Source organism: Spea bombifrons, chromosome 11 (assembly GCF_027358695.1).
Source record: "Spea bombifrons isolate aSpeBom1 chromosome 11, aSpeBom1.2.pri, whole genome shotgun sequence".
Classification (NCBI taxonomy): domain Eukaryota; kingdom Metazoa; phylum Chordata; class Amphibia; order Anura; family Pelobatidae; genus Spea; species Spea bombifrons.
This window is the reverse complement of record NC_071097.1, coordinates 16,699,719-16,723,941: the sequence shown is the minus strand read 5'-3', so window position 1 is coordinate 16,723,941 and position 24,223 is coordinate 16,699,719. Positions and strand designations below refer to the sequence as shown.

The 24,223-nt window shown below is 39.7% G+C and overlaps 2 protein-coding genes across 5 annotated transcripts in view; both read left to right on the top strand.

The window, feature by feature from the left end:
- The first annotated feature begins 1,323 nt into the window (after positions 1–1,323).
- LOC128468600 (neurotrypsin-like) lies at positions 1,324–16,519 on the top strand. The gene is made up of 15 exons (XM_053450353.1): positions 1,324–1,411; positions 4,087–4,132; positions 6,286–6,528; positions 6,925–7,063; positions 7,364–7,542; positions 8,577–8,724; positions 10,175–10,353; positions 10,492–10,633; positions 11,144–11,346; positions 11,699–11,840; positions 12,325–12,530; positions 13,063–13,141; positions 13,243–13,365; positions 14,606–14,880; positions 16,131–16,519. Exons 1-15 carry the CDS (start codon positions 1,340–1,342, stop codon positions 16,439–16,441), a joined length of 2,487 nt encoding a protein of 828 aa, XP_053306328.1. The 5' UTR covers positions 1,324–1,339; the 3' UTR covers positions 16,442–16,519.
- A 6,665-nt stretch (positions 16,520–23,184) lies between these two features.
- The window catches only part of ZSWIM8 (zinc finger SWIM-type containing 8), a 51,757-nt gene continuing 50,718 nt past the window's right edge, over positions 23,185–24,223 (top strand). For 3 of the 4 annotated variants that reach the window (XM_053450554.1, XM_053450555.1, XM_053450553.1), the window contains exon 1: positions 23,311–23,603. In XM_053450554.1, the coding sequence (XP_053306529.1) occupies positions 23,426–23,603 (178 nt within the window). In that variant the 5' untranslated portion in view covers positions 23,311–23,425. Of the gene's footprint in view, positions 23,246–23,310; positions 23,604–24,223 lie in introns of those variants that run through there. The other variant, XM_053450552.1, reaches the window with a different exon arrangement.

Sequence of the window (24,223 nt, the reverse complement as noted above, 5' to 3'; positions counted from 1 at the left end):
GCTCTGTTAAGGCTTTTAATAGCTAGAACAAAGTTTCAGTGTGGCAACTCTGTACTCTGCTAAATAGATGAAAAGGTGACCATGGGAATTGTCAGGATTTAGTGTATAAAGCATTAAAGCAGCGCTTTTCAAGGCAAACCTATAATAAAATAAGTGTAGAGTTGGGCAAAGTCTGTGACACTGACACTGAAGATTAAAGGAAAAGTCACCTAAAACAATCAACAAGAAATATATTTGAGGGGTAAAAGAATGCCTCTTAAAGGCCTTTTCTAACAAGATTCTGCTATTTCAACTTTGTTTTGTCAAAAATCTGTCTATTTTGCAATTCGATGTATATATTAATTTATTACATAGGGTGGGAGAACTGTTTTCCAGGACCGGATTGGGCATTGGGAATTGCACATGATTGTTTAAAGAGGATCTGTCACCGACCAGGTACTGCTGTTTACATGAAATAAACCTAACTTATGATGTCTACAAATAAAAAAAGCCAGTGTTGTGAGCCTAACTTATGTGTATACCATGGGAGCAACTATATTTACTTCCTGTTTTGAGGATCTGCATTAAGTTATCTATGCCCTACTATTAAGTTGCTGATTGTTATTGATTGGATCAGGCAGCCATTGTAATGCTGGGCGAGGTGAAGGACCATAACTCCACGGATCACAGCTTTCCTGTTCAAGTCGCTCAAAACAATTACACCGATGGGCAAACAGACAGCACGTGCTATATGTCTTTGTAATAAATGTACTTATGTAGAGCTGTGATGATGACAGTTCCCCTTTAAGAAATAACATTGCAAAATATTTGTACTTTACTATATAGTCACTTGACTACTGTCTTGTTTTATTTATTTATTTTGGCGTTTAACTGACGTTTAACAAAGTAGCAGACTCACTAAACCAGGTATGATATAGGTTAATAGGCTTTGGCGAGTAGGAGTGTAAGTAAACAAAGGCAAAATACTATACTAGGTTAATGACGTATTGACGTTGGCTAATATAGAAAGAGAGGGTGGGGAAGTAGGGTGAGAGTACGGTCTTAAAGAGAATGGCAGGGTGGAGGAGGTGGTAGTGGGAGGAGATGTTAGCAGACAGACCAGTACATTCAGATCCGAATCACTGCTAGCCTGCACTTGCCTTCTGCCTCTCCTGATGGTGATAATCCCACATCTCTGCTAGGACCAGTGATGTCAGCATGCTTCTGGTAAACATAATGTATTCCACACCAGTAACAAAGCATTGCTGATGGTGTCACAGCCCAGCCTGCAGCCTTGTGATCAGGACCTGAATGAAGAATTGACCCCACTGCAAAGAAAGTACCTCTCCCCTAAGCAGACATGAAACCGGCGGACATGCAGAAAGTGCTGGTCATTTTCTTGGGTGTTTGCTCTCATTTTGGAGTATTTCAGGTAAGAATTTATTACAAAGCCATATCCCCTTTTAATAAGTCACTGGCTGTAATAAAGCAGCATGTCGGACTTTGTCCAGCTAATGATCACAGTCTCCTGTTCTTTTGGATAGTCAACCTTTGGATAATTAATGGCCGTCTGTTTTCCCGGTATACGATGAACCTATACAAGTATACCTGCTTTGTGATTCAGCTAGAAAACCAAACACTAAAATCAGAAGAAAAAAATTAGAAAAGCATAAAAAAAGATTTTTCCTAGATGATGCTTTCCTCCCTTAACACTGGAATGAAGGCAAGCAGCAGCATTGCAGAAATATGGAGAAATCTGCAAGGGCCACAATGTATCATGTATAAAAGATCTAATATTTTAATAAGGTTGCTGAGAATCTATGCAGAAATGCGGCAAGGGATATATTGAGTGACGGGGCATCGTTACAAACAGGATAATGGAAAGCAACCAGAGGGTTAAATTCCAGACTATGGCACATTTTCATTGATGAATCCTTAAAAGCGCATGTGTTGGGTAGGGCTAGGAATGAATTATCTTTGGAATCTGCATCTGAAAATTCCTTGCTTCTGTCCTTAGATCAGTGACATTGCTCCCAGGCAACATGCCTTCTCTTTTTTAAATATTGAGCTAATCCTAAACAATGACACTGATTTGTTCTTAATACGTAAATTAAAAGTTATCCTGACGTATTTAATAAATGATTTACTTTCCATAAAGGGATATTTCCACCTTATACATCAAAGGTTCCATGTACATAGGGCATGCACCTTTTTAAGTGCTGTCTAGGATGTTTAAGATCTAAAAAAGAGACAGCGGCATAGTGTCTTGTTACGGAAAACTGTTAGACACATAGGATTTCTGTTTTACGATTAGTTAAAAATGTTTGTGCAATGTCCCCCATGCCGGGCTGGCCTTTTTATTAGGCTGTATTAATAGTGCACACACGGCAATAAAAACATTGAAAGGTTCATACCTTTGGGCCATCTATTACAAAGTATTCATGGATCACCCTTGTGACACTTCTGGTCTCAATGTTTGCTCAGGTTTTGATCTTTTTCAAGGTTTGAGTTCTTTATAGACATAACTTGAGGATACTATGTGTGACACAACACTGTTCCAAAACAACAAGATAAGGGATGACGACATTCAATTTCTTAAGGTTACATTGATAAAAGTAAAACCTCAATTGACCTTTGTCTTTGCTTCTCTTTGCTTTTACAGTAGCCGGTTAAGGGGGGCATTGTTACGAAATAAAAGTCTATGCAGGAATGGACTTCATTAGCATTGCCATAAAGAATAATCCCAGTGTAGCGTTTCAGCAGGGAAAGTCACCCAAAATATCCCATGACTGACAACAATGGCCGCCTCCTAGTCTACAGATAAAGGAAGTTTATTGGAACAAAATGATATTAAGCAATGCTTTTATTAATGCTAACCTGCATTATTGTATAAGCCCTATATTTTGTGCCAAAGGAGAAAAATATCAATTTATCCAAGTTATCGTTATCTGACTGCACTTGCCTTTAAACACAATCTAACGTGATGCAGTTTAATGTTCTCTCTCAATTACCAAATTTGTTCCTTTGTATACAGTTCATTGACTTAAACTGTTCAGGGACAGGTCTTTAATTTTAGATTTTCTGCCACTCTCCTCTCTCTCTCTCTCTCTCTCTCTCTCTCTCTCTCTCTCTAACTCCTATGTACTTTTGGTTCCTTAGTCATGCACATTTTTCATTTTCAGGTTCCTTGTTCATTCACTTATTCATTCACTTTTGTCCTTGCCCATCCTCCTTTCTCTGCCTGTGATCATGGGACTGCATTAAGGTGCTTTGGGCCCAGGAATACCAAAAAAGGTCCCTCTTTTCTTGCACCTAACTCGTTTTCTATGTCGACATGAAATAATACCCCTAGAACAACACAATAAAAACAGTTTATTCCAGATTCCTCTACATTCCTTCATAATTTCACACTCTCTTCATATTAAGCATTGTCATCCCATTATGCCCCACCTAATCTAGGGCCTGGTCACTGCACATGGGCAAGCCATGTTTCAGCACATGGGCCAAAAATATAATGTATAATAACATAATATTACATATCTAAGGGAGTGGAAAGAGCTGATCAAAAATTGCTATCAGGGCATTTCCTTGTGGACTTGTAGTACCAGCAGGGTACAAGCATGCATGGGAACTTTTGGTTCTGGCTACTCAGAGCACCCATTGTAGGTAGGAGCGGGACGCTGGCGTCAGTGGGCAGCCCCGTTCATGTCAGTGGGTGGTCCTGCCAATGTTGCCGGACAGATACTATTGTGAATGGGGAAGTGGGTGGGAGTGGGTTGTGCTGCAACGCTACTCAAGAAATCCGGAGAGAAGCAGCGCTTCACCTGGAGTCTTTGGTCTAAACTAGGAGAGTTCCCAGGTATGGGTACAAGCTCCTGCAGAGGAGAGGACACTTTGATATGTCTTTAATTCTGGGATAAGAAACATGCAGCCAGGTGGTGCATTGAAGGTTTATGGCTAGCAAGTCCATTCTGAGCCTCATGCCACGCGTGCTCACAGACTGCAGATAAACTTATAATTGAGAATAATAAATTTATCTTCTTTTACTTATGTGTTTATAGCTCTTTTTTCTTCCTATATTATATTTATTTTTGCATGAATTCCTAGGATATCGGAAATTCTATCAATGACCAAAAGCTGCTTCAACCTACAGGTAAGAACTTGTTGGTTTCACTTTGCTTGACAAGTATGCTTTCTTCTTGTTCTTTTCTTCATACTGTGTACCTATTTTTATTTGCTTTAACATAAATCAATTATGACCAGCTAACATAGTAAAGAAACAAACTCCCTGACCTTATGTTATCAGAAACTCAGGCTCTCCGCAGTGTCCCGCTTCTCCATGAGGAGATCAATGATTTACATTATGGAGGTCTGTGTCTGGCTGGCAAAACCCCATTAGCTCTTCTTCTCCCATGCCGCTTGTGACATGATGTCATGTTCCTCATTCAGAACAGAGGACAAGCAGCTTGGGGTAGAACCTGAGATGACTGGGGGAGTTTTCATGGGTCAGGCCTAGAGCAGGAATCGTGGTATAATGGGCCTGCCAGCGTGGATTGTTAGGATGACTCACACATTTACCATTTTGCAACAAACTCCAAAAGTTGAAGATTCCTCTGATTGTTGATCTAGAAGAAGACAAAATATTATACTACATAACTACATATGGTGTTATTGGGCTCAAGGAAAAACATTTTTAGTGGGCCAGTGTTCTTAGAGTGAGATATAGGATCAAATTAGCTTTCCAGCTTTATCAGCCCTACAATATCATGATTAAACTATTTCAATTGGGATGCTCAAAGGAGCATGAGAAGTATTTAAAAATAGCCGAATTAGAGTTTCTCCATGATTAAATAGAAGTCAGGATTAAGCAATTTCTGCAGACTGTGAAGAACATACAGGTCAATTAATTCTCTGCTGCGAATCATAATTACAGTGAAATTTTAATTTAAGCATTAAATGTTAACCTCTTAGTACTGAAGTACCCAGTGGTTATTCTCTGTAGGTGGCAACAACTTCAGATGCTGTGTTGCAGATGCTGTGCATTTTACACAACAAACATAAAGCCCTTATAAATTCATGTATAGAAATAATAATAATAATGTGTTACCACAATTGTCTCTTGGCCTTGTTTGCCAGAAATTACATTGTTTCATTTCCTTCTAGCTCACTTCAAGGCAGGTCAATAGAAACGTATAATACATTGGTTTATAGCCACCAGGACGTGGAAATCTCTAGAGGCCCCCTTTATATCAGATATCATTTTTGTGCTAGAAAACCATAGGAATATAAAATTGGCCAATCACATTTAAGCTAATAAAATGATGATGTAGGAGAACGCATGAAATATCTGGCTAAATGAAATGTGTCCCTAGGCATTTTATTTTCACTTGTAAATACCATATAATAATAGTCTTTCTTAAATTTTATAAGATTTGTAAAGTGTATCTAACATTATTAAAACATTTAATTGATGAAGATGTGCACAATAAACTTTATTTTTTATACATTTTTATTATTGAATAAAGGTATATCAAAAAAAAAAATAATAATAATAATCGGGGAGATGTCAAAAGAAAATAGGAGGTAGGTGCAACCCTATCGGTTGCGAAAGCTGACTGACACTATGTAAGTATTAGAAGTTCTCCTTGTAGTAAGTACAATGGCCATTTGCAGGTTGCAAATGCAAATTAATGCAATCCCAAACACCTTTTTTTTAACCATTCCCTGACCCTTACAAGGTTTGTAAGGGTCAGGGAATGGTTAAAAAAAAAGATGTTTGGGATTGCAGTAATTTTAACATAAGCCACTTTATCCAGCCAAGAAAGATGCTTTATATCACAGATGTACAGATCTTCAACGCCAGAATGAATTAAAGGAAAATATTTATTGCAGAGAGTGGACAAAAATAAAATATGCTTTCCCGTTATGGAAGTGTTTAAAGAATGATTGTGTTGCCAATTAACACGAGTTCAAAGTTTCCAACTTCCAAACTTCTAGAGGGAGACGTTTGGATAAGGCCATAAAGTACCGGTATGTCACTTTTTGATTCCTTAGAGACCATATCTGTAAGAAAAAAGAAATTTGTTTTTTTTTAATGTGATGATGCCTCCAAGTGGCATCAATGCTAACAAGAAGTTTATTTGCAGGCTAGAGTTTGTATCTTTTAATATCTATTTGCTGCTAGAGACCCAAACAATATCATAACAAGGAGGAAGAGCATGCATGATTATACATTTATAGCCTATTGGATCGATTGTTGGGTAGTTCAGGTAAAAATTATATTCTGTATATACTTTGTGCTTCTAGGTTACAATCTTTGTTCTGAAGGAGTGTCTTCTCTGGGGTACTACAATGGTTCCATCTCAGTGACCGAGTCTGGAGAAGACTGCCTAAAGTGGTCAGAGTTCCCTGATTATGTACAGCAGTACCCGGGTCAAGGGCTTGGCGACCACAACCACTGCAGGAATCCCGATGGAGGAGTTACACCCTGGTGCTTTTATCGGCAAAACTCCGGCTCTATCAGCTGGGCTCACTGCGACTGCAGCCAGGGTATGATGGGCACCGGCAGGCATGCAGTTTCCTAGAATAACAAAGTTAATTCTGCCTGGGTGCTCCTTAAAAATAAAAATAATAATAATCTTAGCATTTTTATTGACAGATTAGGGTAATGTTTCATTTGCCATAATGTTTTCCCATTGCTTAAAGGGAGGATTAACAATGCTGTAAACGTGTTAGTAGGTGCAGAGAGAAATAGGGGTAATATGGTAAATGATAAGCGATGTGCCACATGCTGTTTTCTGTAACAAGTGCATAGAAAAGGTCAAACAGTAGGGTACCACAGTTAGGTGTTTTTACTGTATTTAATATCCCAACTTTTTAGATCGTAACGTGCTACTAAATTGATAATAAAAATAACTTAGTAAACGCGGCTTTCTTTTACCGTAGGTGCTCTTCGGCTTGTACGTAGTCATTCTGGTAACGCAGATGAAGTGAATGTGTACTTACATGGGCTCTGGGGAACTATCTGTGCAGATCACTGGACACACTGGGATGCTAGTGTGGTCTGCAGGCAGCTTGGGATAAGGTTAGTATCTCTTAGTGTTCTCCTGGCTACCGGCTCCCTGACATATTCCTCCCACAAGCATTACATGTCCCAGCAAAAGTTTCTCCAGCAAACAGCAAATTCTAGTCAGCTTTACGAGAATCCTTGAAAGTTTTTTTTACAACACTTTGCCAAATGACCTCTACAAATTACTAATTTAAAGAAACAAAGGTGAGCCAAATGTATGTATAACAAAATAACGTTACACATCTAAACATGCTTTTCCCAACTGTGTATTGGTCTGTTGGGTGATATATGTTTATTACATTTGCCCTTATCCAGTGAAATTGGCACTGCCAAGAAGAGTATTGGTTTTGGTTCACTGATGACCAAGGTTCACCTCCATGCAGCCAACTGCAGAGGGGATGAGAAAGCTTTGCTGCACTGCACCTACACCCCAGCATACAGCAAAGAATGCATGTACGGGTCAATCGCCGCCGTTACCTGCTCTCCTCCTGAAGGTAATTCCTTAGCACATACTTCCAACTGAACATTACATCTATTCTTGGGGAAGGTTCTTATGTTTCGCCCACTTTGATAAATAACTGTAGAAAACAAAACAACAAAAATAATGTTCTATTGAATTGGAAATATGTTTTCCATAGAATTTTTCATTGGTGGCACACACAGAACAAATTCTTCTCAGAGGGACACTCCAACCATCGTTTGCACTTTAATAGATATGGTGACTGAGAGGTCCTCTTTAAATTACCATTTTGCCCCCTTGCAAATGCATGTTGAGATTCATCAGAATCCCCCTACGCACCTGTCTCTTTTTCGTTCCCAGCTCTTAAGCTTCCAGGTTGCCAAAGCTCATAAGCACTATACTCACCACCAGCCAGCACTGGCTCGCACAGCACAGTATGTGTGGAAGGCGCTCCCATTGATCTCTTTGGGAACACTTTCCTGACATCAATTGGATGTGGTGCAAAAAATAGGACCACAGAAGAGGCTGTACACTGAAGCCCTCGAGTACTTATTTTTCCCCCGTTACATAATAAATATGAGTGTACTTACAAAGTCCTTTAATATGCATTATTGGTGGCTCGATGGGATACTAGAGTACTAGAGTACTAGAGTCTCCCTCAAGGTGGTTACAAATCACAGTTGGAATCCTCACAAGCACATTTATGCTGAAACTATGAATAAGGCTATGACCTTTTACTCCTGGCTTACTATAATATAGGTAATGGCTTTTTACGAACAGCTTGCTATGAAATAGGTTATTACTTTTGCTCTTGGCTTACTATGATGTAGGTTATGACCTTTTGCATCTGGATTATTCTGGGATATTATGTTCTGATCTCTTTACAGTTGCTGAGATAATGTTTAATGTTAATGCACGCGTTAAGCATATTATACTAGTCTTATACTAAGACTGCTAACCTTCACAAGTTACACTTCAGCTACGCAGTCTCTGTAGAGACTGATTCATTTAAAAAACAAGTAGGCATTCCTGCTCATAAAGTCTTCATTTTCCTTCTCTGAAGAGCAGGTTTGAAGCCCCCTATCAGGCTAGTGGGAGGAAAAGAAACCTTTGAGGGCCGTGTGGAGGTTTTCCACGATGGACGATGGGGAACCGTTTGCGATGACCACTGGGATGACAAAGATGCTGAGGTCGTCTGTAGACAGTTAGGATTCAGGTAAGATTTTGTTTGTGGTACACAACCAATATTTATCTATCACTCCATATTGTGATAAAATGTGTCAGTTTACCATTAACACAATCTCAAAAAAGCCTCAAAAAGAGGCTAAAAAGTGCAGACATAACACAGTAAATTAGGCATGTGGCATGCGCATAAAAAAATAAACATCTCAATATCTCAATAAATATCTATATGTGTGTGTAATAGCATGTAATACCTGCATGACAGGTTTTTCATTTTTCAATACTTCAGGCATGAATAGGTTAAAGATCACATCATAGATCCTACACTGTGAACTTTGAGCCTAACATTACACAATAGAGCTCCAATATGAACACACAGCAAACTATATTATTCATGCAATCCCATGCTATAGTAACACAATCTGTTTGCCTGCTATAAAGGTCATGAGTCACAGTTTCTCTCTTGTCCTTAGTTATCCTCTGTTATTCCCTCTTCTCTCAGCTGGGAATTTCTCATCTAGTGTGTATGAAATGAATAGGTCCGTTCGAGATACTTGCCCAGAAGTGTGTTAACTCAGCTGCAGTCAATACAACCCACACCTTTCAAGAGCTGAACACATTTACTGCTTGGGTTAGTCATGCAAGAGGCATTTGATAGAAATACAAAGGTAATAAAAGGGAATTAACACAAACATTTCAAATATCAGTACTGTAAATATTTGGACTGTAGTGGACCTGTCACTACGAGGCAGGATAGGCTCTTTGTAAAGAGTACTCAAAACCAACTATACATTAAACATTTTTTAATTATTATTCTTGGTGTATCTCTGATTTTTATGGGTTCTTAAAAAATAGAATACTAATTTAGATTATGTACTGGTCAAAATATACCAAGTGGCTTAGTAGTGCCCATACCTATGTTAAGTCATCAAAGATGGGCCTTTTATCTCTTTTTTATGGCCTGAATGCAACCCTGACCCCTTGACTATGTACAACCCAACCTGAGATTTGCTTACTACTCTGAAAATGTGTACGACTTGTTGAGTAGAACTATGTGGCCCATTGGCATATGAGGCATTGCTGAGTTCATTGGCAAGTGCACAGCTGTAGTGGGCATCAGGAATCTCCTCATGGTCACATTCAGAATTGGATCCCCTTTGAAGTCAATGTGTTCTCAGCTCAGCTGGGGTCTGTGGAAATGTGAATTCGCCCTGTGATTCCTGCTGGAAATGCACAAAGGATGCCCTTTTGTATGGCTTTTTATCTCTGCCAACGGGTAACTCCAGGTTTTCAAGAGTCTTAAGTGAATAAACAGCTCAGGAGAAGTGAACAGGCTATAATAAAGTGTCAGAAAAGCAGAAAAGGCTTCACTTTATGGAACAAAAATGATGTAGCATTCATAGAAAAGGTGTCTCTTAGCAAGTTTAATAGTTACGAACCTTTAATTCAATTAAATAAAAACTAAATTGATTGGGTCTTTTCAGTGGAAAGCCGAAGGCCATGGTCTGGGCCCACTATGGTCAAGGGTCTGGGCCTATCCTGCTGGATGAAGTGGAGTGCCTAGGAAATGAGCAGTCACTGGACTTGTGCCAGAAAAATGAGTGGGAGCATCACAACTGTGACCACATTGAGGACGCTGGTGTATCCTGCGATCCCTACACAGGTGAGTAAGACACTGTTGTAGGTGAGAATAATGTGTTGTGTCGTTTTAAGTAATCAATGAATTACCCGTGGTGAAACGTAGTTTAATATTACATAAAGTGGATATTACATTTCATTTATGTATTGTATATGATTTCAGATGGCTCAGTAAGATTATCTGGAGGAAGAAATGCTGGTGAAGGGAGGGTGCAAGTATATTACAAAGGAGACTGGGGGTCAGTGTGTGATGACGGATGGACAGAGTTCAATACCCAGGTAGTCTGCAGGCAACTGGGATTCAGGTTTGTTACAAGAGACTATTTCCTGATTTATTTAGTTGCATAGGTAAAGCTTTAGGGAAAGCCCTAAGGGCAAATTACATTTTTAGTATAGTGAATACTCTGCACTTTTTATACTCTTAACCCCTTAAGGACAATGGGCAGTCCCTAAACCCATTGAAAACAATGCATTTTGAGCCCGTACATGTACAGACTTTGTCATTAAGGGGTTAATAAGTCGCTGCTGAAAATATGGGAACCAAAAACACAAAATATGGAAAAAATGTTTCCGTACCTCAGTTACCATCAAGAATGAAGACGTGTGAGTGGAGCCACTCAAATCCACTCAGCTGGCTTTAGAAGGGTTAATACTCGGGGGATGTAGTAACTGTTCTTTTAGAATTGACCAATTAAAACAATGTCTCAAACATGTTTTTTATTTGTTTAATATAGTTCTAATGTTAATTTGATTTATGGAAGACAAAGAGTTACGAGTATATGTTAACATGCGTCTTCAATATTTCATCCCTGCAGTGGTCCTTCTAGTCTGGCATCAAAAGGAGAATTTGGTCCTGGAGAAGGCTTCATATTTCTGGATGATGTTGCCTGCACTGGTGTGGAGCACTCGGTTTTACAATGTTCCCACAGTAACTGGGGTCAGCATGACTGCTCACATTCTGAAGATGTTGGGGTGAAATGTTCAAATGACAGCAATGATATCCTGAACGTGCCTTCTGGTAATGTATCTGGACTTTGTGCCACAGCAGTTATTGGAATACCGCAAATTCTCTCTTCTGAAATAAACTTCCATCCTGTACTTTGCCAAAAATCATAAATCCATCACACCCCTCTCTATTCTCTCCTGATAAAGTTTTTATCCTGCAAACCTCTCACCATTTTAGTAAACCTTCTCTGAACTCCAGAACTGTACACAATGTTCTAGGTGAGATCTGATCTGTGTTCTGTAACATGGTATAGCCACCTTCGTTTTCTACTACTTTCTCTTATTTCATTTTTATATATTCTGGGACATAAATTTAGAGCACATATTTTGCACTTGTGTGTGCGTCATACTTTGATCATTTCCAGGAACCCCTATACGCCTGGTGGACGGGGAAAACACTAAAGAAGGTAGAGTGGAGGTTTTTCTCAATGGAGAATGGGGCAGCGTGTGTGACGATGGCTGGACAGACAATGATGCTGTTGTGGTTTGCAGGCAGCTTGGCCACAGGTGGAGTTATTTGTGTAAATTTATTGCCTGCTATTGAGCATGAACCACGTCTTTATAAAGAACTTCTTCCATGAACTAACCTGCGTTGTTATGCAGAAAACAATCTATATAAAACAGAATATTACTGTAGAAAGCAGTGTTATCAATATTACTACTAAATAAAGTCAACACAAAGCTATTATTATTATTTATTGTTTTATATAGCACCTGGCTCATAACATTTACATTATACATTATTTAGTACAGTCCATATTGTATTCTTTGTAGATACACGTATAGGTATAAGTATAATGTTTTTATATTCATTTAGGTTTGTCATCAATCTGGGATTCATTGAGTCTTATACTTTAAATCTATTTGCAAGAAAATGAAACACTACTAGTTTGCTAGAGTCTACAAGTAAAAAGCACTGAATGCTATTTATTTCTTTCTTTACTCATTTTTTCCCCCGTGTTAACTGGGACATTTTCCCTTTCTAATGCAGGGGACCTGCCAAAGCAAGAATAATGGCATATTTTGGTGAAGGAGAAGGACCGATTCACCTTGATAATGTGGAGTGCAGTGGAAAAGAAAACACATTAACAGAATGCAGGAAGCAGGACAGCGGAATCCATAACTGCTGGCACAATGAGGATGCTGGAGTCATCTGTGACTATGTAGAAAAGAAGATCACCCAAGAAAAGAATTCAGGTTTTCACACAGGGATACATTTTTGTACATGAAGTACTCAGACACCATACCTGGGAACTCTCTGAGTTTGGCTGTGAGGAGCACTGCTTCTCTGGGTCAACACCCAAATCCTCTGGGTCGCGGGAGCAGGGTCTTGACTCCCCCGCCTATTTCCCATTTAAATTGGGGTGTTTCCTGCAATGTCAGCAGGTACGCCCATTGACCTCAGTGCTCGGTCCTGGCCGTGTCCCACAAGGGTAGGCTCCAGGTAGCTGGGGCCCAAAAGTTCTCAGGCATGCCAGAAACCTACAACTTGTGTTTTATGGTGCCCTTTATTTCCAGGGGAAAACAATCTGAAATGAATTGATTGCATAACTATATAGATCTTTATGTAACAAACTTATAGGTTAGAGTTCTATAAGTGAAGCTCCCATAATGGAAATTCAATTGAAAAGAACTATATTATTAATTTAGAGGAATGAGTTTAATGAATACAATCGTTTTCTATTGTCAGCACAATTTTGATAGAGAAAATGTATTCCTTATTTCCCAGGTGGTATATCTGCTGTGTGTGGTATCAGTCCACTCATTCGTCGTAAGAAAAGAATTATAGGCGGATCCAAATCAATAAGGTACAGCTGCCTATTGATTTTAATGTATGTAACTGAATAAAAACTGAGTTGTGTCAATCCAAATTACCAAAATGTATCTTTTCTGCTTTCTCTTGATTTAGGGGCAGTTGGCCATGGCAGGCATCTTTAAGACTGAAGGGATTCCCCAAAGAATCTCGTTTACTATGTGGAGCAACACTGATAAGTAACTGTTGGGTTCTAACAGCGGCTCACTGTTTTAAGAGGTTTGCAGAACATATACCATTACAACATGGGGGGTACACGTGTGTAATTGCATTCTCAATAAACATTGTTGCTGGAAACCTCACTAGAGAAAATAATATATTACCCCAATTTATGTACCAGTTATTATGTGGATGGATATTAAGTGCAGAATGATACATTTAGAGATGTCCTGTAGTCTCGGTGTTTGTGTGTCCTGGATGTAGCGTTCAGTAGTGCTGCCTTGTATTGTCGAAGACCTTCTACACCACAATGTTGGGCGCATTATGATTGGAACCACATAGATGTATTTTGCTTTCTGGCTGGAACCTTGCATGTCCTATTTGTATTTGTGCAAAAAAAGAGCAGAACAATTACAGGCCCTTAATAAAAATGTTAAATTTGCAGTAACAGTTTACCTTCCTGTATAACACATGCTGTCCAAATATATATAGCACATTTTACAGTAGTGTTTGCATTATGGTAAAATGGCACTTTATCCTTATAAAACACAGTTTTTGGAGCTCTTCTTACAGGTGGATTTGTATAATAATTTTCGGCCATTTATAGTTTTGGAAATCTACACTTTCTTTATTTGGGATGTATTCAATCTGTGTTCTTGATTATGTTAATAATAAGATGAGCTGGAAAAAGTTAAAAACTCAGATTTCCCGACCTTAAAAGGCTGTAAAACGCAAAATCCAATATGTAAGGATCCTATGAAAAACTCACAATTCATTATACAGGACCAGCCAAGCCCTTCCTGCCACAGAAGCTCATTGGGGTTGACCTTGCACATTTTATAGTAAAGTCAAAGAGTTGAAACTCAAATCTCCCTTTATTGGTAAAAAAAAAACACATAGAAATAATATGTTCATTGTAATGCTAAACTGTACAAAACACCTGACACACCCCTGATGAAAATCAGCCTGGCTCAATGCTTGCTGAATCATACAACATTCAAGTGGGTAATTTATTGGGTTTACAAGACATTTTTACCCTTTTTAATAATTAAAATAAATTAAGTGAAGGAAAACTCAATTAACGTGGAATCATCTGGTTACTAATTAAGTGTCAGGCAATAGGATCGACTTCAGTCTTAAATGCAGGCAAAACATGGGTAGACTAGATATCGCGAATGGCCCTTATCTGCCATCAAATTTTATGCTTCTATATATATATTTCCAATCAATCACCATAAATATTAAAAGAAAAGATCTGTCCAGTGTTTACACATTTAAATTTGATTATTTTTGCTTACAGATTTGGTGAGTTGCCTCACCGCTACTCTGTCAGAGTAGGCGATTACCACACTGGTGTGGAAGATGAATTTGAACGAGAGCTTCCGGTACAGAAGATTGTAATTCACAAGAGCTACCGTTCAGGCAGCATCGATAACGATATTGCTCTGGTCAGAATGAAGGGTAAAGATGGGCAGTGTGTGGCTTTCGCTTACCATGTTCTACCCATATGCCTCCCAGAGAAGAAGACCCCTCTGCATCAGAAAACATGCTTTATTTCTGGATGGGGAGACACAGGTATTGATGGCTATTTAGTATTTATGTATTTATCTGTCCGTTTATTGATAAGTTAGCTTTTTGGAACAGAGGAACAAATGTGGTGCCAAGCTAGCAAACCAGTATTTACGTGAGTATTGCCCGTCTACCTGTTTGGATATTCCAGAATAGTGAAATATGAATACCCAGGAAGTTGCTAGCTGTAGCTTCTACCATCATGTGCCAGACGTTTTTTAAATAATGGGAGTTGTTGTTGAACAACAGCTGGAGAAATACATCTTATTCTCTTAGAAAGATTCTCACATGGAACGATAATTCACTGATAGTGTGACGGACCCTGTAGAGACGGATGGTCTCTGCCGTCAATAGTTCCAGCGATCTCCTATGGTTCCCTCGGTATACTCCAGACTTCCAGTAACCAAGTAGTTACACTCCACGTCCCTTGTCCCCAAATCACAGACACAGACACGGTCTTAGGCTTGAACAAGTAAGAATCTCCTTTATTGCACACCAAACACCAACTTTATACCTGAGACCATCTTGAAAAGAACAATACATAAATACATTGGCTTAAACACTTTAACTGGCACCAATCAGGAGAGAGCTAGAACAGGGAGCAACCAATCACAGTGCAGGGGGTGTGGTCAGGGCAGGGCCAGCCCAAGGCAAAATGCCGCCTGGGGCGAATTTTAAAATACCGCTCCCCCCCATCTACCCTTCCTCTCCCTCCGTCCCTGCCGCCCCCCGCCCCATTATCTACCCTCCCCCCCCGTACTTACCTTTCAGCAGTCCTGCGGTGAGACTCCCCTTTTCGGTCTCGGTGCCGGCTTGTAATGCTGAGCGCCGGAAATCTTCCGGCACTCAGCATTACAAGCCGGCACCGAGACCTAACAGGGAGACTCGCCACAGAGGAGAGAGAGAGAGGTACTGACCACTCGGCGCCCCTTTCTCTCTCTTTCGCTTTAAAAAAAAAAAAAAAAAAGGGGCTTGGGGCGGCGAGGTGCCGCCCCTTCAAAAGTGCCGTCTGGAGCGGTTGCCCCACTCGGCTCCATTGTCGGGCCGGCCCTGGGTCAGGGGCGGCCCATGTCCCATTAACTTAGGGACCAATCAAAAGGGGAGCTACCCTCCCTACCATATATGGATTACCGGGGGTGTGGCTGTAGCAACCAATAAGGAAGGTGCCTACCTAGCAGACCCCTACAACCTTGTCACAGATGCTCCTGTGACAGTTAGGTTTCTTACAATTTCTGTCAATTTTTCTTTTATTACAGGAACATCCTATTCCAGGACACTTTTACAGGGTGAAGTCTCAATTCTTTCCAGGGAGTCTTGTGTTTCCAGATATAAAGGCAAATTTACAAACCGTATGATCTGTGCCGGGAATCTTTCTGAAGATAAGCGGGTGGACAGTTGCCAGGGAGACAGTGGGGGTCCTCTCATGTGCCAAAGACCAAATGGACAATGGGTAATTCTAGGAATAACTTCTTGGGGTTATGGGTGTGGACGGAAAGGATATCCTGGAGTTTATACCAAAGTCAGTAAATTCATTCCTTGGATCAAGAAAGTGGCAAGACTGAAATGAAACGAGAAAACCATTTTAATATGCAAATGAACCATGGAAAACATTTTAAACATTATCATCAGGATTATCGGTGTGCAATCGCAGATCTCTTAAATGCCTTAAATTTCGTTTGTGAGCTGTATTTAAAAAAAAAACCCTGTGGAACATCGTGTAGGTTGAGTGTTCAATGGCTGGACAACCACGCTTCACCACTGGTCAATGAGAGTTTGTCGTATATATAACAATGACAATGCCAGATTTAAAAATGAAGTCTTTGGAATATACCAGGCCCCAACAAAAGCTATGGCAGTGACATTGTTATGGAAATAACTAACATAGTGTTCTAGTTTACAACCATTTTTATTGATGCCATGCAGGGGAGGTAAGCAGACAGATCATTTTTGGCCATGCACCTTGCAGGTTTTACATAACCAGCCTTGTGCACTATGCACTTTGTTAGTAACTAGCAAACACGTTTGTAAGTATTAGTAGTAATGTCTATCTGAACATTGCATCAGGAAAGACGCAGTTAAATGTGAAAGTGATCTATTGACATGGTCCATAGTGGAAAATGGAGTGGAGATTATGCTAAACTATTAAAAGAACATATAAACTAGCTATCTCCGCTCCTGAGAATTATCTTGTGATGGTAACACTACACAGGTTTGAACATCTTTGTAAGTATTAAAGCCTATGCATGACGTTAGACATATCTTCTTACAAAATAACTCATTACTAGGGCTGAATATTCTTTTTTTTTTCAGATTTTCTTAAATGCAACAATGTGTGTGTTTGATATTCATGTATCTTTGTGCTTGGTCGAGCCATTTAGAATTGAATGAACCTGCTGTGTGCTGATAGTTTGGCCATCACTGCACACGGTCAACGTTTTGTGGATGCTATAGCAGGTAGAAAATTCATTATTTGAGGGTTAATCGACTTGCACCTGTTTCACGGAGTTGTTTAATAAACCACAGTAGCTTCATGTTTGCAATATTATTACATCTTAAGATGGAAAGAATTGAATTGTTGGCCAAGCATATAAGTATTACTGTGGTGTTACTGATAGGCCTTAGTGATTGTAATCATTAGCACTGTATAATAGAGCTGTAATATCCAAAGAAGCAAGTCAATACATTATCTTGTATATGTTTATTTAAAATGAATCCTGGTGCAAGTGAAAAGTATTGACACTGAAAAGATTGTGCACTTTATTTTCAAACCAGCAATGCTTGATTGTATTTCTGCCAGAGTCGGCTTCCTGGTGCTCTTCGCATTCTAGAAAGGCAGTTGTGTCTGAAGATATGTTCCAGAGGAGGCCATCCAAAAAAAAACCTTTAAATTTAAAATGTCGTCAGAGAGTCTGTATTCAGACATTTTTTCACATCTGAGTAACTTGAACGTCCAACTAAAATTGTTTTCTTGTGCATTTGGATTTATGTGGAACGATTCATTATTTTGTAGCCTCTGGATGGCTGCATGATTTTGCCAAATTATTCCAATGCTGAACCTGTGAGCTTTTTGTATAAATACTTGGTATTATGTAAAAGAAAAGCAATACTGCAGAAATAGACTTCATCAAGTCATTGAGCCGTCTTAATTAGAAATGTGCATCACTGTGAACTATGAGGATTGTACTTCAGTTAGGGCAGCGGTTCTCAACCTGTGGGTCGCGACCCCTTTGGGGGTCGACCGACCCTTTCACAGGGGTCGCCTAAGACCATCGGAAAACACATATTTCACAATATATAATTACATAATTTTATGGTTGGGGGTCACCACAACATGAGGAACTGTATTAAAGGGTCGCGGCATTAGGAAGGTTGAGAACCACTGAGTTAGGGCATGCCTTGATGTTTCAGATGAGCTTGTGTGTTTTAAACAAGTAGTAAAGCCTCATGATTTACTGTATATATATATATATATGCAGATTTGTATTAATGTTGTCATTTGTAAAGCATAAATACATTCATCTAAGTGCAATTAAACCTGATCACATTCTCCCATGATCAGTGAATAAAAAAATACCATTGAATGTATCTGTTGTTTACTCTGCTGTCCTAGCAAAATGTGATATAAAAACATTGGAGCACTCTTAATTGTTTTCTTGTCATGGTGCACTGGACCATCCTTTGTTGCAGCCATTATCAGGACAAATTGGTGTTACGGTGTGAGTAAAATATATATGTGTAAAGCAAGCAAATGTGTAACGAACATTTGCATATGGTATGCATCCATGTTTCTGTGTGAACCCAGAAATAAAATAAGACACTATCATTTTACACAAGTACTTAAAATAAAGAAGAAATAGATACATTTTATTCAAAAAAACAATGTGCAGTACTATGGATTACATTATATAACATTTAGTTATGTAGCACCAGCAGATTCTGTAGCGCTTAGCAATTAGTAAAGTTGGTAGGATAAATTTAAAATCACAAACAATAGCAAACTGGCACAAAAGGAGAAGAGGACCTGTCCTTGCCAGTTTACAATATACGGTATCTCACAAAAGTGAGTGCACATTTTTGTAAATATTTTATTATATCTTTTCATGTGAAGAAATGACACTCTGCTACAAAGTAAAGTAGTGTGTACAGCCTGCATAACAGTGTAAATGTATTTTGTGTGGCCACCATTATTTTCCAGCACTGCCTTAACACTCTTGGGCATGGAGTTCACCAGAGCATCACAGGTTGCCACTGGTGTCCTCTTCCACTCCTCCATGACGACATCACGGAGCTGGTGGATGTTAGAGACCTTGCCCTCCCCCGCCTTCCGTTTGAGGATGCCCCACAGATGCTCAATAGCATTTAGGTCTGGAGACATGCTTGGCCAGTCCATCACCTTTACCCTCAGCTTCTTTAGCAAGGCAGTGGTAGTCTTGGAGGTGTGTTTGGGGTCGTTATCATGTTGGAATACTGCCCTGCTGCCCAGTCTCCGAAAGGAAGGGGATCATGCTCTGCTTCAGTATGTCACAGTACATGTTGGCATTCATGGTTCCCTCACTGAACTGTAGCTCCCCAGTGCCGGCAGCACTCATGCAAGCCCAGACCATGACACTCCCACCGCCATGCTTGACTGTAGGGAAGACACACCTGTCTTTGCACTCCTTACCTGGTAGCTACCACACACGCCACACACCATCTGAACCAAATAAGTTTATCTTGGTCTCATCGGACCACAGGACATGGTTCCAGTAATCCATGCCCTTAGTCTGCTTGCCTTTAGCAAACTGTTTGCAGGCTTGTGCATCATTTGGGATGACAGCCATGCAGACCAATTTGATGCAGTGTGCGGCATATGATCTGACCACTGACAGGCTGACCCCCCACCCCTTCAACCTCTGCAGCAATGTTGGCAGCACTAATATGTCAAATTCCCAGACAACTTCTGGCTGAGCATGTGCACTCAACTTCTTTGGTCGACCATGGCGAGGCCTGTTCTGAGTGGAACCTGTCCTGTGAAACCGCTGTCACCCCTGATGAAGCCGTTTTATTAGTGAAAGGCTCGTTGGGTCTGGGTCTTGTATCCATATTACAACTCTGTGGTTAGGTGTTAAGCTCAAGGATCCTGCTGTATGAACAGAATCAGTTGGTATTATTGTTTACTCTCCCATCTGCTCTACATAGCTTATAGTGTCTATCTGCAAGCACTTTTGACGTTGAAGTTTTTTAACTGTTTATCAACTTTGAGTTAATATTTATTTTTATTATCCATTTACACCTCTTGTATCTAATAGGACTTTAAGGCACTCAGGTGACATTTCTGCATATTTGTGTTCATTTTTCCTCCTGCATTTTGTATACATAATTATTTTTTATTTATTCATTTTTTATGTGACATTTAATAAAGGCATCTTTTTGGTCTTATATTTTTGTGGACCTCAAATTTTTGTTGAAAATACCTATTAATAAAACATTGGAACTGCTTACTGAGAATCTCTATTCTATTTTGAGAAATCCGCCTTTTTTGTGCAGTTTCATATTACACCAAATAGGATTTCTTGCAGGAAAAAAAAACATCCAAATCTCTGTTCTTGACACAATTCCTCTACTTAAAAATTTAAATTTCTGATTTGTAGCATCCTGTCTGCTATAAACTGGTCAAACCTAAGAAAAAGATATGGCGTATGCAACTTGCTGCTGATGTTTACCTAGCTTACGAAAATCCTCGTTTACCACATTGACCTCATTTCACAATAAATGATTAGTTCCTAATTGGCCAATACTCCATCCTGTCTTACTTCCTTAACAATTTTAAAATGTACTTTCTATTTCTGTAATCCGTCGCTCTAGGAAGACACCTGACTTGTTTGCAACCCTCATGACCTTGCTTAAAATTCACACCTTTTAATATATTTAATATTGCTGGCTGACCACATGGAACATAGGAAGGTAGACAATGGGTCAGACATGAAAACTGGCATTATTTCTTGGCATGGATGGGTGACAACTTTCTAATTGTATACCCAAATTGGACTCATTATTTTATGTATAGGAACATTTGTGCACACAAAGTAATTTTGGTACCATTGACATTATATCACGGCTCTTAGAGAGGAGAGCAGCCGAGGACGGGGAGGCAGGGGTCCCTGCTTTGGGTCAATTCTAGGGTAGCGGCCAAGGTAAATAGACCTCTAGGAACATTAGGAAATAACCATATTTCCCTTTTTCTAAAGTGCACAGTTGCTCATTAGCACACCTCCTAACACGCAGGGTGAGGTTGTGTTTGTAGATGGGGCAGGGCTTTACCAAGGCTTTTTATTATTATTATTATCTTTTATTTATATATCACCAACCATTTACACAGCACTTCGTGACCTCTAAGGTTATTTATGTAACCGATAAGCACATTCAAAAGAAGAATAATGTATTTTATTTACACAATTTAATTGCTTAACACATTTTTCTGGTATCTATACATTATTGTGACTCTTAGGGCTGTGGAACGCTTGGGTACACTCATACTCACCAAAAAACATCGAGGTAATGTTAAAAGAGGGACATTATGTGAGGGAACAGGGAGGAGGAAGGGGAGCATTTGGGGCCATAGTCAAAATCATGTTTACATAAAATAAGGCACAGTAGAAAATGAAACTGTGCAAATTCATAATAACCATGTAAAGGGTAAAAATAAAAGAGGTTGAGGGCTCAAAATTGGAAGTATTTTTGGCGGGCGGGGGCTGGTATTTGATGTAACACTAGCTATGTCTTAAGGTGACTGCCAGGGCTGTGGAAAACAGATACATTGATAACCGGCAAACGGTGCGTTCTCCGAGAAATGACAAATACCGGGGAGACGCGACCTCGGGCCTCAGAAAGGGACGCTAGAAACGTATGCATGTTATCATAATTCATACTGAGTCACTGCAAGTAAATAGTATAATCTCTTCACTCGGTTATTTATTTTTTCCTGTTTTTAGTGCAATTGATCAGGAATAACGAAATGCCAGGGTAAGATGGCACTATCGAGTTCCGCTGGTGTACCAGACGGCTGTTTAGTGTCCGTCTAGCCCCACCGTCAGCTCTCTCTGGTGCAGGAAGCCGGAAGAAGCCAGGCGGAAGCGGGGATCAGCTGATCGAGCTGTCCCCAGGTAGAGCCCGTGAGGGGAACTGAGACCGGCGGGGAGTGCTGTGTCTCTGGCGAACCGGTGGGGGAGTCTCGGACATCCGGCGCTTCCCCGGGGGTGTATATGAGAGACGGAAGGACGTAGGGACTGGAGAACTTGCTTTAGGCACCCCGGCGATTCATACAAAGAAGGAAGGCTGCAGGGGCTTTTGTTTAAGTGAATGACCATAGTCACGTCCCTCTTGGGGGTCTGAAGTACCTGCATCCAGCCCTTTTCGGCCGACCTTGTTTTGCTTATTTTTTTTCTTATTCATGAATTGAAACCTGTATTGCCAAGGACACAAAATAACAAAAAAACAGAAGTAAGAAGAGAACAAAGAAGGGACTGGGAAAAGGGCCAATATTTATTTTTTTACATTTCTTAAGGAGCGAAGACTTTGGGAAGACAGCGGCTGGAACGGCGTTTGACAGTTTACACCTCGGATGGACAGAGGGTCACATGGAACTACAATAGAGACATTATTTGCATGAATACATTTTACTCCTTGAAAATTGAATTCCCTGGTCGGTCCTTTTATTTTCCTTTCCACACCTGGAATACCATCACATACAAGATCGGCAAAGTGTTGAAGTCTGCCAATATTTGTATTCATTTGCCACCATTTCTTGTAGGATTGCCAATTCCTATAATCTCATTTCTCCCAAGGTTTGATGCAATTGAACTGTGTCTTGAGAATCAATTGCGTGTCTATTTGGAGCTGCAGATAATATCGGTTCCCCCTTTATTTACATCATGTTTTAGAAAGGAGGTTATCGGTTGCAAATAACGGCATCCACAGCAGGGATTTGAAGCCAGAACTACATAAAGCCCTCATGTCCAATGGCACAACCTCTGCATCCATTTCCAATTCTTGCTCCTTAGAGGCTTATAGATGAATTTGCCTAAAACAAGGTAACATAGCATAATTGATGAATTTTGTTTCCAATTTTTAGTCCTCTGTAAAATAAAAAAATGCAATAATTTTATCATCGGATAAGCTTTGGCTTGTGAATGCATATATATGCTGTTAGGGATTTGAACATTGTGGAGGGCCTGAAGATCCAAGCAAGTTGAATATTTTTTACACGGAATGAATTAGAATTTGAAACAAGCACAAAAGAGATTGCACTACATCTTGAGTGGCAACACTGACACTCACTCAATAACCCAGTATGATTGATCTTGTATGACCTTGTTACAACAGTGGGAATTAGGTAGGTTTTATCTTTACATTAGAACCTTTGGACTTTGTTTTTCGCTTTTTTTGCAGCTGGCGGAGAAAGTAAGGACTCATCTGAATTTGATCTGAACATTTTTTTTGGACGTAGAGCTACAACTGGAGTGTTTGTCAAAGTCCACCACCAGTCATCAGCCGCCAGAGGCTATTGATTGTGATGGAACTCATGTTTGCTGAGTGGGAAGATGGGGAAAGGTTTTCTTTTGAAGACTCGGATCGTTTCGAAGAGGACTCCCTTTGTTCGTTTATCTCGGAGGCTGAAAGTCTGTGTCAGAACTGGAGAGGATGGAGGAAACAGTCAGCTGGACCCAACTCTCCTACTGTCAAAATAAAAGGTAAGATCTCTCAATAGAGTAAACGACCATCTAATAACTGTCAAATAATTGGCTAGCCACTTAGGTTACCCTCTCTGAAATCCTAAATATTCTCAGTAGGCTTTTTTTATATATTAGCAGAACAATCTAATCCCCCTACATCTTTGCAGAGCAATCTAATGTTCACACAGGTCTCTTCTGCGTGCCATCAGTAGATAATAGGAACCTCCAGTTTTAAATCAATTAAGAAATAGCTTTTATATTGTGCATGGATCTGTTTCTGGTGTCAGGGCACATTTGTTTACAGAAGCAGGACCAATCCTTGACCAAATAACAACCCAAACATAGTGTATTTGACACTACATATGCATGCGCACACTCTCTCACACATTTTTTTGTTTGCATTGTAGAGGTGATGAGTGATGTATGGCCAGAACAGGGTGTCAATTAGCCATTTTGTTAAGCAAAACACTTTCTGTTTAAATTTAATTTAAAAAATAGACCTATATATATATATTATATTTATAAAACAGAATACAGATCATCAGAAAAAACAAACTTTCTGCTGGAGCTGGAAGGGCACTGTATACATTGTTGCAAGTGTTGTGTCATAAATATCTATGTTCTTCTATATAAATGTG

Excerpts from the sequence above, each read along its gene's own strand:
- LOC128468600 (XM_053450353.1), top strand. The coding sequence starts at position 1,340 with ATGAAACCGGCGGACATGCAGAAAGTGCTGGTCATTTTCTTGGGTGTT. Across the intron at positions 1,412-4,086 it reads CTCATTTTGGAGTATTTCAG|GATATCGGAAATTCTATCAA; the intron begins GTAAGAATTTAT and ends ATGAATTCCTAG. Across the intron at positions 7,064-7,363 it reads TGCAGGCAGCTTGGGATAAG|TGAAATTGGCACTGCCAAGA; the intron begins GTTAGTATCTCT and ends GCCCTTATCCAG.